General features: G+C 39.4%; 2 protein-coding genes and 1 long non-coding RNA gene across 4 annotated transcripts in view; 1 reads left to right on the top strand and 2 right to left on the bottom strand.

The window, feature by feature from the left end:
- The window catches only part of LOC110453784 (TSC22 domain family protein 1-like), an 85,495-nt gene extending 82,485 nt beyond the window's left edge, over positions 1-3,010 (bottom strand). For both annotated transcript variants that reach the window (XM_021502932.1, XM_021502934.1), the window contains exon 1: positions 1,340-3,010. In XM_021502932.1, coding sequence (XP_021358607.1) covers positions 1,340-2,799 — 1,460 coding nt within the window. In that variant the 5' untranslated portion in view covers positions 2,800-3,010. The remainder of the gene's footprint in view (positions 1-1,339) is intronic.
- A 973-nt stretch (positions 3,011-3,983) lies between these two features.
- LOC110453797 lies at positions 3,984-13,273 on the top strand. Its single transcript, XR_002463310.1, has 3 exons — positions 3,984-4,078; positions 11,198-11,257; positions 12,085-13,273. It is a non-coding gene; the product is annotated as an uncharacterized LOC110453797 (long non-coding RNA).
- LOC110453796 (TSC22 domain family protein 2-like) lies at positions 4,988-6,732 on the bottom strand. The gene has a single exon (XM_021502957.1). The coding sequence runs from the start codon at positions 6,519-6,521 to the stop codon at positions 5,058-5,060; it is 1,464 nt and encodes a 487-aa protein (XP_021358632.1). The 5' UTR covers positions 6,522-6,732; the 3' UTR covers positions 4,988-5,057.
- Positions 13,274-15,107: the final 1,834 nt, after the last annotated feature.

Genomic DNA, 15,107 nt, shown 5'->3' with positions numbered 1-15,107 from the left:
CCATAAACCCATTGTTGTTATGACCTCATAAATGTTGAAAAAATAAAAAATCATTCCTTAAGTATTGTTACACGTGACTGCCGACTGACCAGGTAATCAGTTGTATGTTTTGCAAGCTCAACAATTTGATACATTAAATAATAATTTTGAAAAAAACCAACGTATTCTGAAGTAAATTATTATTTGTTTAAAGTATAAGTTCAGTTGGTGTGTACATGTGAACACTTGGGTTTAAAACTGTAAACCCAATACACCGCCAAACTCGTTATACCGCCAAAATCACAGAGGACAGCATCCTTGATATCCAGGGGTTACGCGCATTTTCGCTCTCTACACCCCTGGAATATGTCATAGCAAAATTGAAGACTTGGTGTGCGCCACCTTGTTGATGAGACAAGGAGACTAGTTTGATCCTTTGATATATATATATATACATCAAAAGATAGGTATCAGCCTAGTGATTGGTCAGGTGTTTTTTCACCCCAGACAATCAAACAGCTGTCTTTGTGCCTTCAATTTTGCTATGACAAATTCTATTTCAGGGGTGTAGAGAGCGAAAGTGAACGTAACCCCTAGATATCGAGGATGAGAGGACAGAAGGTTGCAGTATAACAAGGTTTTAAGGTATGACTTTAGCTGTTGCTAGTTAAACATAAATCGAGTGAAAATTACTGTCTCTTTGTTTACAATTGATCTAGAAGCAAAAGTCTCTTGATAATCAGGTTTAACATAGATATCACATTCCTTCGAAAATATACGCTGGAGGCGGGTAAATGATGAGTGGGGAGTCTTTTATATTCATACACACATTTTTTCCCAATATATCTCTAACTACTTCCCCACCCCAGCAGACGCGAGTGTGACATCTATTTATCCCACATCAAAGTTGAAATTTACAAGCCTAACTTATATTTTCATGGTAAATATTGAAAACTTTCACTAGCTCTGACATAAGTTCTACTAGACTAGCCCCGGGTGTCAGGCTAGTGGAATGCACAACCCCTGTTAATGCGGAACTCCCCGCCCCCCCGCCCATCATTTCCAAAATACTGAAACGACTTTTGGGAATACTAAAACATGTACTATATATATGTGCACCTTATCAAAGTTAGCAGTGTAATGTCTCCATACCCAAAAGCATCTGGCTCTTGATGCCAAAATGTTAGTACCACTCATTCCATGATGGCATTATAATTGCCTTCATGAACCAGGTATAAGGGTCCTGTCCTGTATTGCATATTTGCTTACAGTAAGCAAATATTCAATTACACATATATATCTGCTGTATAAATGGTGGCCTTCTACACAGATTACACGTGAGAAATTAGACAAAGTTTACCTTTCATCTGCTTTCGTTGGACTAGACATGCCACCAACAGCTTCAGCAACAGCTAATGGCGTCAAGATTGGGGCTGAAAAATCACTGAAATGTGAAGGACCGGTTACCGGTTTCAATTGATGAGTAAGTCTACTGTCTAGGCCTGTTTGGTCATTGTTAAACCGACTAGCAGCAATGTTAAAATTCAAAGTTTGAACTTCACCCCCATCCGACTCATTCCAGTGTGCAGTATCTTTAGCAGACGCTGGATTAGAGCTAGAGTCTACAGTACTTTGGTTGATTTGGGACTGCCCACTTGGAACAGGACCCAGACCTGTGCCTCCTGGTTGTGGCAGTTTTGTCTGATCATTCAAAGTTGGAGGCATTTGTCCGGTAATGCTGTTTGGAATTTGTGAGGTGCCTGTAGTAACTGGCATTGATGAATGTTGTGAACTAGGGTTAGCATTATCTGCTACTGGAGTCTGGACTTGCATAGGTTTTTGTACATGACCTGGTGGTACCGACCCACCGTGTCCAGTAACTGGGCCTGTCTGCGGGATATTTTGCCTAGTCTGACCAGGCGATCCCGCACCAGCATTTACAACAATGCCCTGGTAGTTTTGCGATGGATGGGTTGGCAAACTAGTAGGAATCTGGGACACGTTTGGATTAGGTTGGTTATAGGAATGTGTGCCGTCCTGGGAAGTAGGCACCATTCCTGGTTGCGGTTTAGACTGAAATTTATCACTCTGATTATCACTTTGAATGACAAATCCGTCCGTTCCTTGGTTCTGCAATCCCGTCACAGCTAATGGATTCTTGGCTGGATCATCAACACCAGGAACATAATGTATAGAACTTGAAGCACTTGAGTTTCCAGAATTGGCTTGATCATCTGTCGTCGAGTCTCTAACTACCTTTGTTTCACTCTTTTCTGTCACTGGCGTGTCAAGCAAATCATGACACAGCCATCTACCCCTTCTAAATGGTTCTTTGGTCTCTATTTTAACTACTTTAAAACGTGTGGTGGTACTAGAATGAACATCACTTTTCTCTTTAGTTGTGACCTCCTTACCGCCTGTATTGCTAATTATCACTTCCGAGTCCTGACCAAACGTCTGGGTAAAATCCTCTAAAGGCGTGTTTTGGTCGCCTAGATCTGTATATTTAGAACTATCTAGGATTTCTGAACTTAGATCTTCTGTGTGACTTTCCACAGTCTCATCTAAGTCATCCATAGAATCACCATCTGCATCGTTCGGGGGGTCCCCTCCGATCGGGGGGCGCTGAATGTTTTTCGTCACGCTTGTGATTTTAAACGTGCTTTTCTTTTTATGCATACCGTCTGTTAAGGATTTCATATTTCCCATAGAAGGCCTATGGTCCAAATCCTCCTTTGTGTTTGTGTCATAAACACTAGAATTCGACGAAGAGTTATCCACTGTGACTGCCATTTTGTCAAACTTTGGATGAGCTGCCATTTTGTTCACTTCAGCATCGGAATATATGGAGAATTATCTCTCTAAAAAGGCCAGTCCATGAGAGACAATACCCACGGTATAAATCTCCCATCTTTCTCTGTTCGATCAAGTCCCTTAAGTCATTATTAATCGTCCATACGGCAACTTTCTGACACAAAACAAGACGCACCTATACACCCTCACCTTCGTTGAATGACGGCAGACATGAACAGCTACGAATGATGGGAAGTGACGTCAGGAGGTCTGCTTGACCTAAAAAATTCTCGTGCGACCCCGTTTGACACCAACTTTGACCTCATCAACTAAAATCACTATCACCAGATGAAAATGATTAAANATTTTTTAATTCGATTGGCTCATTGTCATATCACATTCGACTTTAAATTTTGGAAACTTACGCAACACAGGTGCAACCCCCAGATTTCACATGTCCATCCTTCTGTAGGAGAAGCCACGTAGAATACGGAGTGGCACTTTGTCTGGTCTCAGGGATACACGACGCCTTGACGTACAAATGCGAGTCACTATTTGAAATGGTCCCGAGGCAAACGTCATTGATATGATGGTCCATGTAGAGTTTGTAACCATTATCGTTCTTGTAATTTTTCAACCTCGATTCAGACCAACCGCATACGTTCATGAAATATATGATGATATCACAGTACTCCACATTAGGGGCAGAAGTCATATCAGACATCCAGGACTTTACCTTGCTGACGTCATCCAATACAGTTGAATCAACAGTGCGTCTCAGGACGTCCATGTCGTGGTAGTCATCACAGGTCACAACCTCTAAGTCCAACTCGTTTGCTAGCTTGCACAGTCTAACTAAATCGTTTTTACGGTACAAACTGCATGCTATACCCCTCTCTTGCAAATAATGTTTCAAAAATGGCACCTGAAATCCTTCAAAATCCATCCCGGTAAAAATATTTGTATAGCAAGTTGAAAAAATTGTGAATGTTGAGGAATGTCAGCGTAAACCGGAAGTTTACATGCCTCGATTTTCGTTTCCATGGGTACTCTTTTTTACCTCCACACAGGAGTTTCTTATAACCCGGAACAGAGCTATTGTAACTGTTATTAAATTTAACAGAAAAAATGCTATGATCTCGACTTTTCTATGAAGCATTTCTCTCTGATTTAAGTTTTAATTGTTTATGTTTACTTTAATTCAGATGGCCACATTTGTACCTGACAAGATACCCTCGTATCTTGGTAAGGTGGGAAGCTTCGCAAGGTATATTGGGACGGAGAAACCAGAGATCACCTGGTACATGTAAGTTGTCTCCCCAGACTTATTACCTCCTTTTGTAGGATATCAAGGTATATTTTGGGACGGAAAAACCAGAGATCACCTGGTACATGTAAGTTGTCTCCAAGACTTATTACCTCCCTTTGTAGGATATCAAGGTATATTGGGACTGAGAAACCAGAGATCACCTGGTACATGTAAGTTGTCTCNGGGTGTAGAGAGCGAAAGTGAACGTAACCCCTAGATATCGAGGATGAGAGGACAGAAGGTTGCAGTATAACAAGGTTTTAAGGTATGACTTTAGCTGTTGCTAGTTAAACATAAATCGAGTGAAAATTACTGTCTCTTTGTTTACAATTGATCTAGAAGCAAAAGTCTCTTGATAATCAGGTTTAACATAGATATCACATTCCTTCGAAAATATACGCTGGAGGCAGGTAAATGATGAGTGGGGAGTCTTTTATATTCATACACACATTTTTTCCCAATATATCTCTAACTACTTCCCCACCCCAGCAGACGCGAGTGTGACATCTATTTATCCCACATCAAAGTTGAAATTTACAAGCCTAACTTATATTTTCATGGTAAATATTGAAAACTTTCACTAGCTCTGACATAAGTTCTACTAGACTAGCCCCGGGTGTCAGGCTAGTGGAATGCACAACCCCTGTTAATGCGGAACTCCCCGCCCCCCCGCCCATCATTTCCAAAATACTGAAACGACTTTTGGGAATACTAAAACATGTACTATATATATGTGCACCTTATCAAAGTTAGCAGTGTAATGTCTCCATACCCAAAAGCATCTGGCTCTTGATGCCAAAATGTTAGTACCACTCATTCCATGATGGCATTATAATTGCCTTCATGAACCAGGTATAAGGGTCCTGTCCTGTATTGCATATTTGCTTACAGTAAGCAAATATTCAATTACACATATATATCTGCTGTATAAATGGTGGCCTTCTACACAGATTACACGTGAGAAATTAGACAAAGTTTACCTTTCATCTGCTTTCGTTGGACTAGACATGCCACCAACAGCTTCAGCAACAGCTAATGGCGTCAAGATTGGGGCTGAAAAATCACTGAAATGTGAAGGACCGGTTACCGGTTTCAATTGATGAGTAAGTCTACTGTCTAGGCCTGTTTGGTCATTGTTAAACCGACTAGCAGCAATGTTAAAATTCAAAGTTTGAACTTCACCCCCATCCGACTCATTCCAGTGTGCAGTATCTTTAGCAGACGCTGGATTAGAGCTAGAGTCTACAGTACTTTGGTTGATTTGGGACTGCCCACTTGGAACAGGACCCAGACCTGTGCCTCCTGGTTGTGGCAGTTTTGTCTGATCATTCAAAGTTGGAGGCATTTGTCCGGTAATGCTGTTTGGAATTTGTGAGGTGCCTGTAGTAACTGGCATTGATGAATGTTGTGAACTAGGGTTAGCATTATCTGCTACTGGAGTCTGGACTTGCATAGGTTTTTGTACATGACCTGGTGGTACCGACCCACCGTGTCCAGTAACTGGGCCTGTCTGCGGGATATTTTGCCTAGTCTGACCAGGCGATCCCGCACCAGTATTTACAACAATGCCCTGGTAGTTTTGCGATGGATGGGTTGGCAAACTAGTAGGAATCTGGGACACGTTTGGATTAGGTTGGTTATAGGAATGTGTGCCGTCCTGGGAAGTAGGCACCATTCCTGGTTGCGGTTTAGACTGAAATTTATCACTCTGATTATCACTTTGAATGACAAATCCGTCCGTTCCTTGGTTCTGCAATCCCGTCACAGCTAATGGATTCTTGGCTGGATCATCAACACCGGGAACATAATGTATAGAACTTGAAGCACTTGAGTTTCCAGAATTGGCTTGATCATCTGTCGTCGAGTCTCTAACTACCTTTGTTTCACTCTTTTCTGTCACTGGCGTGTCAAGCAAATCATGACACAGCCATCTACCCCTTCTAAATGGTTCTTTGGTCTCTATTTTAACTACTTTAAAACGTGTGGTGGTACTAGAATGAACATCACTTTTCTCTTTAGTTGTGACCTCCTTACCGCCTGTATTGCTAATTATCACTTCCGAGTCCTGACCAAACGTCTGGGTAAAATCCTCTAAAGGCGTGTTTTGGTCGCCTAGATCTGTATATTTAGAACTATCTAGGATTTCTGAACTTAGATCTTCTGTGTGACTTTCCACAGTCTCGTCTAAGTCATCCATAGAATCACCATCTGCATCGTTCGGGGGGTCCCCTCCGATCGGGGGGCGCTGAATGTTTTTCGTCACGCTTGTGATTTTAAACGTGCTCTTCTTTTTATGCATACCGTCTGTTAAGGATTTCATATTTCCCATAGAAGGCCTATGGTCCAAATCCTCCTTTGTGTTTGTGTCATAAACACTAGAATTCGACGAAGAGTTATCCACTGTGACTGCCATTTTGTCAAACTTTGGATGAGCTGCCATTTTGTTCACTTCAGCATCGGAATATATGGAGAATTATCTCTCTAAAAAGGCCAGTCCATGAGAGACAATACCCACGGTATAAATCTCCCATCTTTCTCTGTTCGATCAAGTCCCTTAAGTCATTATTAATCGTCCATACGGCAACTTTCTGACACAAAACAAGACGCACCTATACACCCTCACCTTCGTTGAATGACGGCAGACATGAACAGCTACGAATGATGGGAAGTGACGTCAGGAGGTCTGCTTGACCTAAAAAATTCTCGTGCGACCCCGTTTGACACCAACTTTGACCTCATCAACTAAAATCACTATCACCAGATGAAAATGATTAAAATGTCTGCAGAGTTTAGGTTATTTTAATTATATGAAAGATAATTTATCATAATATACAAAAAACAGTCGTATCGTTTTGTGAATTAGAATGCACGTTAGCAGACGAATTTGCCAGATTCAGTAATTTTGCACAAAAAACTTCAAATCCGGTTTTAAAGGAGATTTTCATGATCTATGGTTTTTGCCTAAAAGGCTCTTCTGATTTGAGGCATCTAGAAAACTATAATGACCACAGACCTCCAGTAGAAAATGTATAAGTCTCTGTCTAATTTAATCATACATACCCTCGGATGATAATGTATCCATTATCTAGCCTTGTATATTGACATCAAAGATACATATTTTAGTTCTTAGATGGTAAGCAATGTTTTGTGTCCCTTAATTGGGCTTAAATGTTTTAACACGGCGATGAAATATAACGGATTCAAAACTTTAAGTAATACTAGAGGATCATAATTAATTTTAAATCGAATTAAAATTTGAGACCCCTCAATTCTTATATAAGTTGTTCCCAAACTGATAAATGGAATTAATGATGCAGAGATAAATAGCCACGGAATTATCTTAGTCCGTGGATCTAATTCCGTGGGTGTAATGACACCCTGTATAGTTAGCTTGTAAAACCACGGAATTAGATTATCTAAGTCCGTGGTTAAACCACGGTCCTTTGATACATAATTCCGTGGTTTAACAGTGGTGACCTCATGAGTGTATCTCCATTTGATTTCTATTTTTTTTAAATTATATATAATATAAAATAGTAAACGTTGATGGACTGTTACTTGATTGTATCAGAGATGTAATGTACACTTTTATGACCGATATTTAAAGATATTATAACTATTAATGTCAAACACAAGTGTATCCAAATCTAACATGAATAAATTATATCTTACAATATGTAGCACGGCACATATTTCTGATTTAGTTTTATAACAAATAATCTTACAATATTGCAGAGGTACATATCACCAGAGACGTATTATACGTCTCTGATATCACGGACTTACAAGTAGGCTACAGTATTATTTAGATTATGTACAGTAGTGTATATTTTTGACCATATGTGAGAAGAGACTCACTGTGATTCAATACGTTATGAAAGAGATCAGTATAAATTTATCTTATAATACACTACCAATGCTCCAGCTATCATTAGAATGGACTTGAGCAAGTCTAACCAACCAGTCAGCCAGACGAGCGCGAGGCTGGAAAATCACAAACGACCTTGACCCTCCAAATGTCGGTCACTAGTAGCAAAGTCTCGTCGCTTGAGAGAATATTTGCTCGGACGAGACAGTCACCAGAGACTAAAGATGAGCGAAAAGGACTATTTTCGCACTGCAAGGCCGTTTTGGGTCGGTTTGATCGGCTTTGGGATTGTTTTATTGACAGTAAGTTGGAAGCAGGTGCCCGTTCAAGGCAACGCACGGCACAGGAACATGATTTCAGTGCCTGAGCTGGGAAACTGAAAGCTGTGACACGGGGTCACGAGGATAGTGGCCATGGCCATGGGAAATAATGGATATTTTCAGAATCAAACTCTGAACAAATGACAAAATAATTAAATGCCAGGCTTTATTAGTGTAATCAAAATAAGTTGAAATAGCGTGTTTTTTTAATTGATGTTATGATAATTATTTATAACNCTTATTACCTCCCTTTGTAGGATATCAAGGTATATTGGGACTGAGAGACCAGAGACCACCTGTTAGATGTAAGTTGTCTCCCCAGACTTATTACCTTCCTTTGAAGGATATCAAGGTATATTGGGACTGAGAGACCAGAGACCACCTGGTACATGTAAGTTGTCTCCCCAGACTTATTACCTCCCTTTATAGGATATCGAGGTATATTGGGACTGAGAGAGCAGAGATCACCTGTTAGNTTCAAACCCGGGATCTTCCAAACTCTAGCAGACGATCAACCCACTCAAGTTCTGCTACATTCCTCCCTCCTTTTTCTAAGTCTACGCACAACTAGTTACAACCCAGGTTCGGCAAGCATACACTAAATGCTTGAAAATGTTGGTCACAGGCACCACATGCACTGTAACAGGAGAGGGAAAATGCATGGCCAGACCGGGGTTCGAACCCGGGACCTTCCGAATTCTAGACGGATGCNCAGAGATCACCTGGTACATGTAAGTTGTCTCCCCAGACTTATTACCTCCCTTTATAGGATATCGAGGTATATTGGGACTGAGAGAGCAGAGATCACCTGGTACATGTAAGTTGTCTCCCCAGACTTATTACCTCCCTTTGTAGGATATCAAGGTATATTGGGACTAAGAGACCAGAGATCACCTGGTACATGTAAGTTGTCTCCCCAGACTTATTACCTCCCTTTATAGGATATCGAGGTATATTGGGACTGAGAGAGCAGAGATCACCTGGTACATGTTAGTTGTCTCCCCAGACTTATTACCTCCCTTTGTAGGATATCAAGGTATATTGGGACTAAGAGACCAGAGATCACCTGGTACATGTAAGTTGTCTCCCCAGACTTATTACCTCCCTTAGTAGGCCCTCATTACCTCCCTTAGTAGGATATTGAGGGCCTGTTCGTTTATGCGGAACAACANGAATTCTAGACGGATGCTCTACCAATGCAATTGAGCTACTGGGTCGCTGACAATCGACCCAGTCCAGTTCTGCTACAGAACTAGTAAATCAGTCAATGTTGAAAAAAACTGAATTGGGTTCAATTAATTTAGGCCTTTAACTGGTCATGGGATTTCAGTTGTTAGGAGATTTATAGGAGAGTTGGACTTATGGAAAGTTTAGTAGAAGCATCTCCGTTACAAATTTGACAATAGAAGCCCCCCTCCCCACACCCCAATCCCCAACATTTTTTGCAAAGTCATGTACTCTAGCTCTAAACCACTGTAATTACAATAATTTCATATTCCCATTAGATTCTCTCTTTTTTTCAAGAAATTTTCAGATGAGTGGGAAGCAAAGAACCTGAATAACACCCGCATGGTTAGCCAAGTGACCCCATATCTTTTCATGTCTGATATAGGGAAATAAAACCCTGGTCATCCTGGTGAAAGTCATTAGTGCGATCGATATCCTATGTGCCACCTGACCACCCGTTATCACGTTTTATCTCCCTACAATAGCTCTGTTCCGGGTTCCGTCCGGATCAAATCGGTTCTGACTTTATGCGCGGCGGAAGTCACGTGATTTTCTGCAAAGTCTAGGCATGCCGACTTCCGGCGTCCGTAGCAACGTCGTCTGCTTCAGTCATTATNCAGAGATCACCTGGTACATGTAAGTTGTCTCCCCAGACTTATTACCTCCCTTTATAGGATATCGAGGTATATTGGGACTGAGAGAGCAGAGATCACCTGGTACATGTTAGTTGTCTCCCCAGACTTATTACCTCCCTTTGTAGGATATCAAGGTATATTGGGACTAAGAGACCAGAGATCACCTGGTACATGTAAGTTGTCTCCCCAGACTTATTACCTCCCTTTATAGGATATCGAGGTATATTGGGACTGAGAGAGCAGAGATCACCTGGTACATGTTAGTTGTCTCCCCAGACTTATTACCTCCCTTTGTAGGATATCAAGGTATATTGGGACTAAGAGACCAGAGATCACCTGGTACATGTAAGTTGTCTCCCCAGACTTATTACCTCCCTTAGTAGGCCCTCATTACCTCCCTTAGTAGGATATTGAGGGCCTGTTCGTTTATGCGGAACAACAGGTTTGTCCGTTTATAAATGTAACAATTTCGGGTATAAATCCTGGCGGACCAGCAAATGTATATGCAGGCCTTACAAGGCTTTGTCAAGGCTCGCCTGAAAGCAGCATCAGATTACTTGGTCCGACCTTATTTAATAAACGAACAACTGTGGTCCAACCTGTTCAACCGTTTAAATGAAAATGGACCAAGATGGAAGTAAGATGTAACCTCTATTACACTTGGTGAAAAACAGAAAGGCTAACTTTTACCCTGAAGACAACATATATATATATATCAGTGAAAATATATCAATGTTTGCTGTATATGGTTTTAGTAGTGAATGGTTAATTTGGCCACATGTACGCTATTCATTTACCATTTTAGCATGTACATGTAAATCTGGTGGTCCAAAATCCATGAACGCTTTTTGCAAATGACTTGTGATTTATAAAAGAGACTGATCAAAAACTTAATATTATTCTTGAATAGTTGTATTACACAAATTGTCAATTACAAGAATTAATAAGCCTTAATCTTGATTATCATCTAATCTCTTGAAATGATATGTACATACCGGTACTGTAAAATGTGTATTTGTAATATTGAATGTGCTTGAATAAATTGTTTAAAAAATTTCTTGACTAGGTTTCTGGGAACAATTGCCATTCACGTTGCAGAAGCTGCGTACGCCTACGTCTTGTGTTGGTATGTAGTTAGATATAACATGTATTTCATTTTGGTCGTTTCTTCAATTTTGATATCAAAGATTGCTTTAGAACAAATCTTCCTGGCTATTTGACATAGTTATGTTCATCAAACTTGCTATAATTGTGAACCTTCGATTGTCCAAGTTTCATGTACTGAAATATGGTGCTGTGGTCCTCTATATACAGAGTTATGGCCCTTTTTCAACTTTGGTGCCAAACTGCCCATCATGTAGGATGTTTTCTTTGGTTTCCTATCTCATGCATATATATGTCTGCTTGCCCATCTCTTATTCGACCATGGCCTTTATTTTGTTCAATCAATAACTGATTGGTATAATGTGGAATGTGACAGCATTTATTAAATATTTCACGCTGCAGTACTCTCGTTTAGGTTAGAACACTTTTCGCAGGAAGATAGCATATATGCTGATATAAAATTTCATAGACAGTTTTCTTCCCAGATGAAGTTTTGTAGTCAATAATTGATTTCTATTCATTTTACTTTATTATGATAATTTTGCATCCTCCATGATTTATTTACAACCATTCTTTACCTGTGTGTTAAATGAAATAAACTGTCCACAGGTGATACATCTTTGATTTACCTGGTATTTGAATTACATGGATGAAGCACACCTTCGCATGATTGATCATGATGACAAAACCTCTTATATAATGCTCATTAAGGTTTAAAGGGTACATTGTACGAATGATTAAGAAAAAAAGAAAAAAAATCCAGGTGTGCATATATTCAGCATAAATTATATTATCAAATTAGTCTTGTCAATAGATGCAATGATTTATTCATATTTGATATTTTTTCAGTCGGTTTGGTTTAACCTCCTCCGCGACAAAGAAATGGACGTTTCAAACTTTCCTTTTTGGAGTGGCATCTTTATCCATCCTAAGGCGATACAAATCACGGTCTGAGTGATGCTTTGTTTGTGATTTCGTTGATTTCAGGAACAGCAACTCGTAGCTGTGTGCGTGACAGTTTTGTGAGAAAATACCAGATTTTCTTTTTATCAATGCACATAAGCATATGAAAATTACTTGCTTAAGAGGTTGTGTTAATTTATAAGGATGATTAATTTTAAAAATTGAACTTTTAATAAGAAAATTTCTTGGGCTTAAATTTCCATTTTACATTTGCTTGTGTACTTAAGATTATACATATGCAAAGGAGAAGTTATGAGGATACAAATATGTTATGAGTATATTTTTCATTCATCTCTGTTGTGGAATCAAAAAAGGTTATGTTAAATATAAAGATACTTTATTGTTGAATTTCCTGGAATAGTTTGCCAATCTGTATTAATGCAATTCTGTGGAGAAAGAAAAATGGCTAATCATTTGGGGTGGTGAAAATAGTGTTTTACACGATCATGTGTAATTATTATTTTAGTATAAAAGATTTATATGTTTGTAAACCATTTTACGTCTTGATGATTCCTTTGTGATTTTTTGATGTTTTTCTGAAAAGATGTGCAGCGTATGTGTGTATCCCATGGCTACCTATAAAATGTTACCCTCCGATGTTCTTGCATCATCTGTATATCAGAAAATCAAGGAAGTTTTCCTATTTGTGCCAAACTTGTCATTTTATACTTCACTACAATTCCAAAGAAACAATGCTCCATAACAGATGTCAATTTATTTTTATTTTTATTTTCGATTGATGTTGTGAAATCCTAAAGATCTAGCACAAACACAAGGAAATGTTAAATCCAACGTCTGCTGGTGAAAGTTCAGGGAATTTCTGCATACCCAAGTTGATAGATTCTGAAATGGAATCCACAAGTCCGGCCATAAAAGTTAAAAAAAAATCAAAAAAAGAGATGATCAGACAACATCAAATGGGGATTCTCAGGAAAATTAATCCAGTTTACATGTTTTGGCAACTGATATTGTCTGGTCATCTCTTCTCTTGATCTAGCTGATGTTTAATAGAATATATATATTTATTAATTGCTGTATAAAATGTATAACATTGTACAAACATTTTTGTATATATTTTTTTTCTAACTTAATTTAACCCTTTCACCCCTATGTAACTTAAGTAGACTCTACCATGCATTGATATGGATGAGTCCATTATGGTCTACAGTGGTGAAAGGGTTTATGTATATAATGTTCTGTCAACTGTGAACTAAGTTCATGTAAAATGTTTACTTTGTTTGGTGTTCTAGTTTCTACACCAACAAGTTTTAACCAGGTGCTTCCTTACAAGCGTAAACTACATGTCGTGTGTAGCATGTGCATGCTGTCACATGTGAACTAAGTTCATTTAAAATGTTTACTTCGACTTTCTACATCGACAAACTAAATTTTAAATAGGTGGTTCCATACTAGTGTAAACTTCGTGTAGTGTATAGCATGCTGTCACCTGTAAACTATGTTCAAGTAAAATGCGTACGTTGTTTGACTTTTACATTTTCTACATCATTAAACTTAATTTTAAACAGGTGGTTCCGTGATGAAAAATGTAGATTGTGCGACAGGAGTGAGCTCAATACTGTAGGGGTATTACGATTTACCTGGATTGTATCTTGATATATTGCAATGTAGAACAAATGTATTGTAATACAGATAAATGTACAAGGGTACAATGTCACGGGAACAAAACAAATGAAAATGGGGTTTAATTTCAGAAAAATGTATTGTCAACATTACCTCTGAAGACTTACACAACATGGATCATTCTTATTTTAGATTTTCTCTAAACTGATAATTTATTTATCATGAAATTATAGTCATTCCCATCGATATTACCTAAAAACCTTATGTTGTTATAATTAAAAACTGTCAAACAGCTAGTGGATATAACAAGTTTTGTAAAAGCATTGCAGTATAGCAATATTTCATTTTCTACTGTTTAACAATACTGTATATTTGTGAAATTTCATGGGGGTATCAATTTCACTACACTTGTGGTCGCCCAATATAGCCCAAAATTAAAAACGATGAATATACAGAGATAAGACCTGTGTTCCCTTTTATTGTCGAATTATGCAGTTAAAACATCAAATTAATCTTCAGTAGTTTTACATTATTTTGATGAAACACTTGAAAATAGATTCTGTCGCCCAAATTCAAAAGTACCCTCATGAGCGTAACTTTTTTCCTGGCAATTTGAGCAATATTTAATCCCTGCTAACTAGTTCTGATAGGGGCAACCGCCAAATAGTAGCCCTGATAGGGGCAACCACCAAATAGTAGCCCTGATGGGGCAACCACCAAATAGTTGCCCTGATGGGGGCAACCACCAGATAGTAGCCCTGATGGGGGCAACCACCAAATAGTAGCCCTGATGGGGGCAACCACCAAATAGTAGCCCTGAGTGGTCAACCACCAAATAGTAGCCCTGATAGGGGCAACCGCCAAATAGTAGCCCTGATAGGGGCAACCACCAAATAGTAGCCCTGATAGGGGCAACCACGAAATAGCCCTGATGGGGGCAACCACCAAATAGGAGCCCTGATGGGGGCAACCACCAAATAGTAGCGTTGATGGGGGCAACCACCAAATAGTAGCCCTGCTGGGGGCAACCACCAAATAGTAGCCCAGATGGGGGCAACCACCAAATAGTAGCCCTGATCGGGGCAACCACCAAATAGTAGCCCTGCTGGGGGCAACCACCAAATAGTAGCCCTGATGCGGGCAACCACCAAATAGTAGCCCTGATGGGGGCATCCTCCAAATAGTAGCCCTGATGGGGGCAACCACCAAATAGTAGCCCTGCAAAATGCAATAACTATACTGCACCGTAAACATACATAGTTCAGCAATAGATTTTTGTTGTGTTTGAAATATCGTGTTCTATTGTGGGTGCACCAAAATGCAATAAT

The sequence above is a fragment of the Mizuhopecten yessoensis genome, unplaced genomic scaffold (assembly GCF_002113885.1).
Source record: "Mizuhopecten yessoensis strain PY_sf001 unplaced genomic scaffold, ASM211388v2 scaffold7507, whole genome shotgun sequence".
Lineage (NCBI taxonomy): Eukaryota > Metazoa > Mollusca > Bivalvia > Pectinida > Pectinidae > Mizuhopecten > Mizuhopecten yessoensis.
This window is presented reverse-complemented; position numbering and strand designations above follow the sequence as displayed.

Bases quoted from the DNA above. Each gene is read 5' to 3' on its own strand.
- LOC110453796 (XM_021502957.1), bottom strand. From the start codon at position 6,521: ATGGCAGCTCATCCAAAGTTTGACAAAATGGCAGTCACAGTGGATAAC.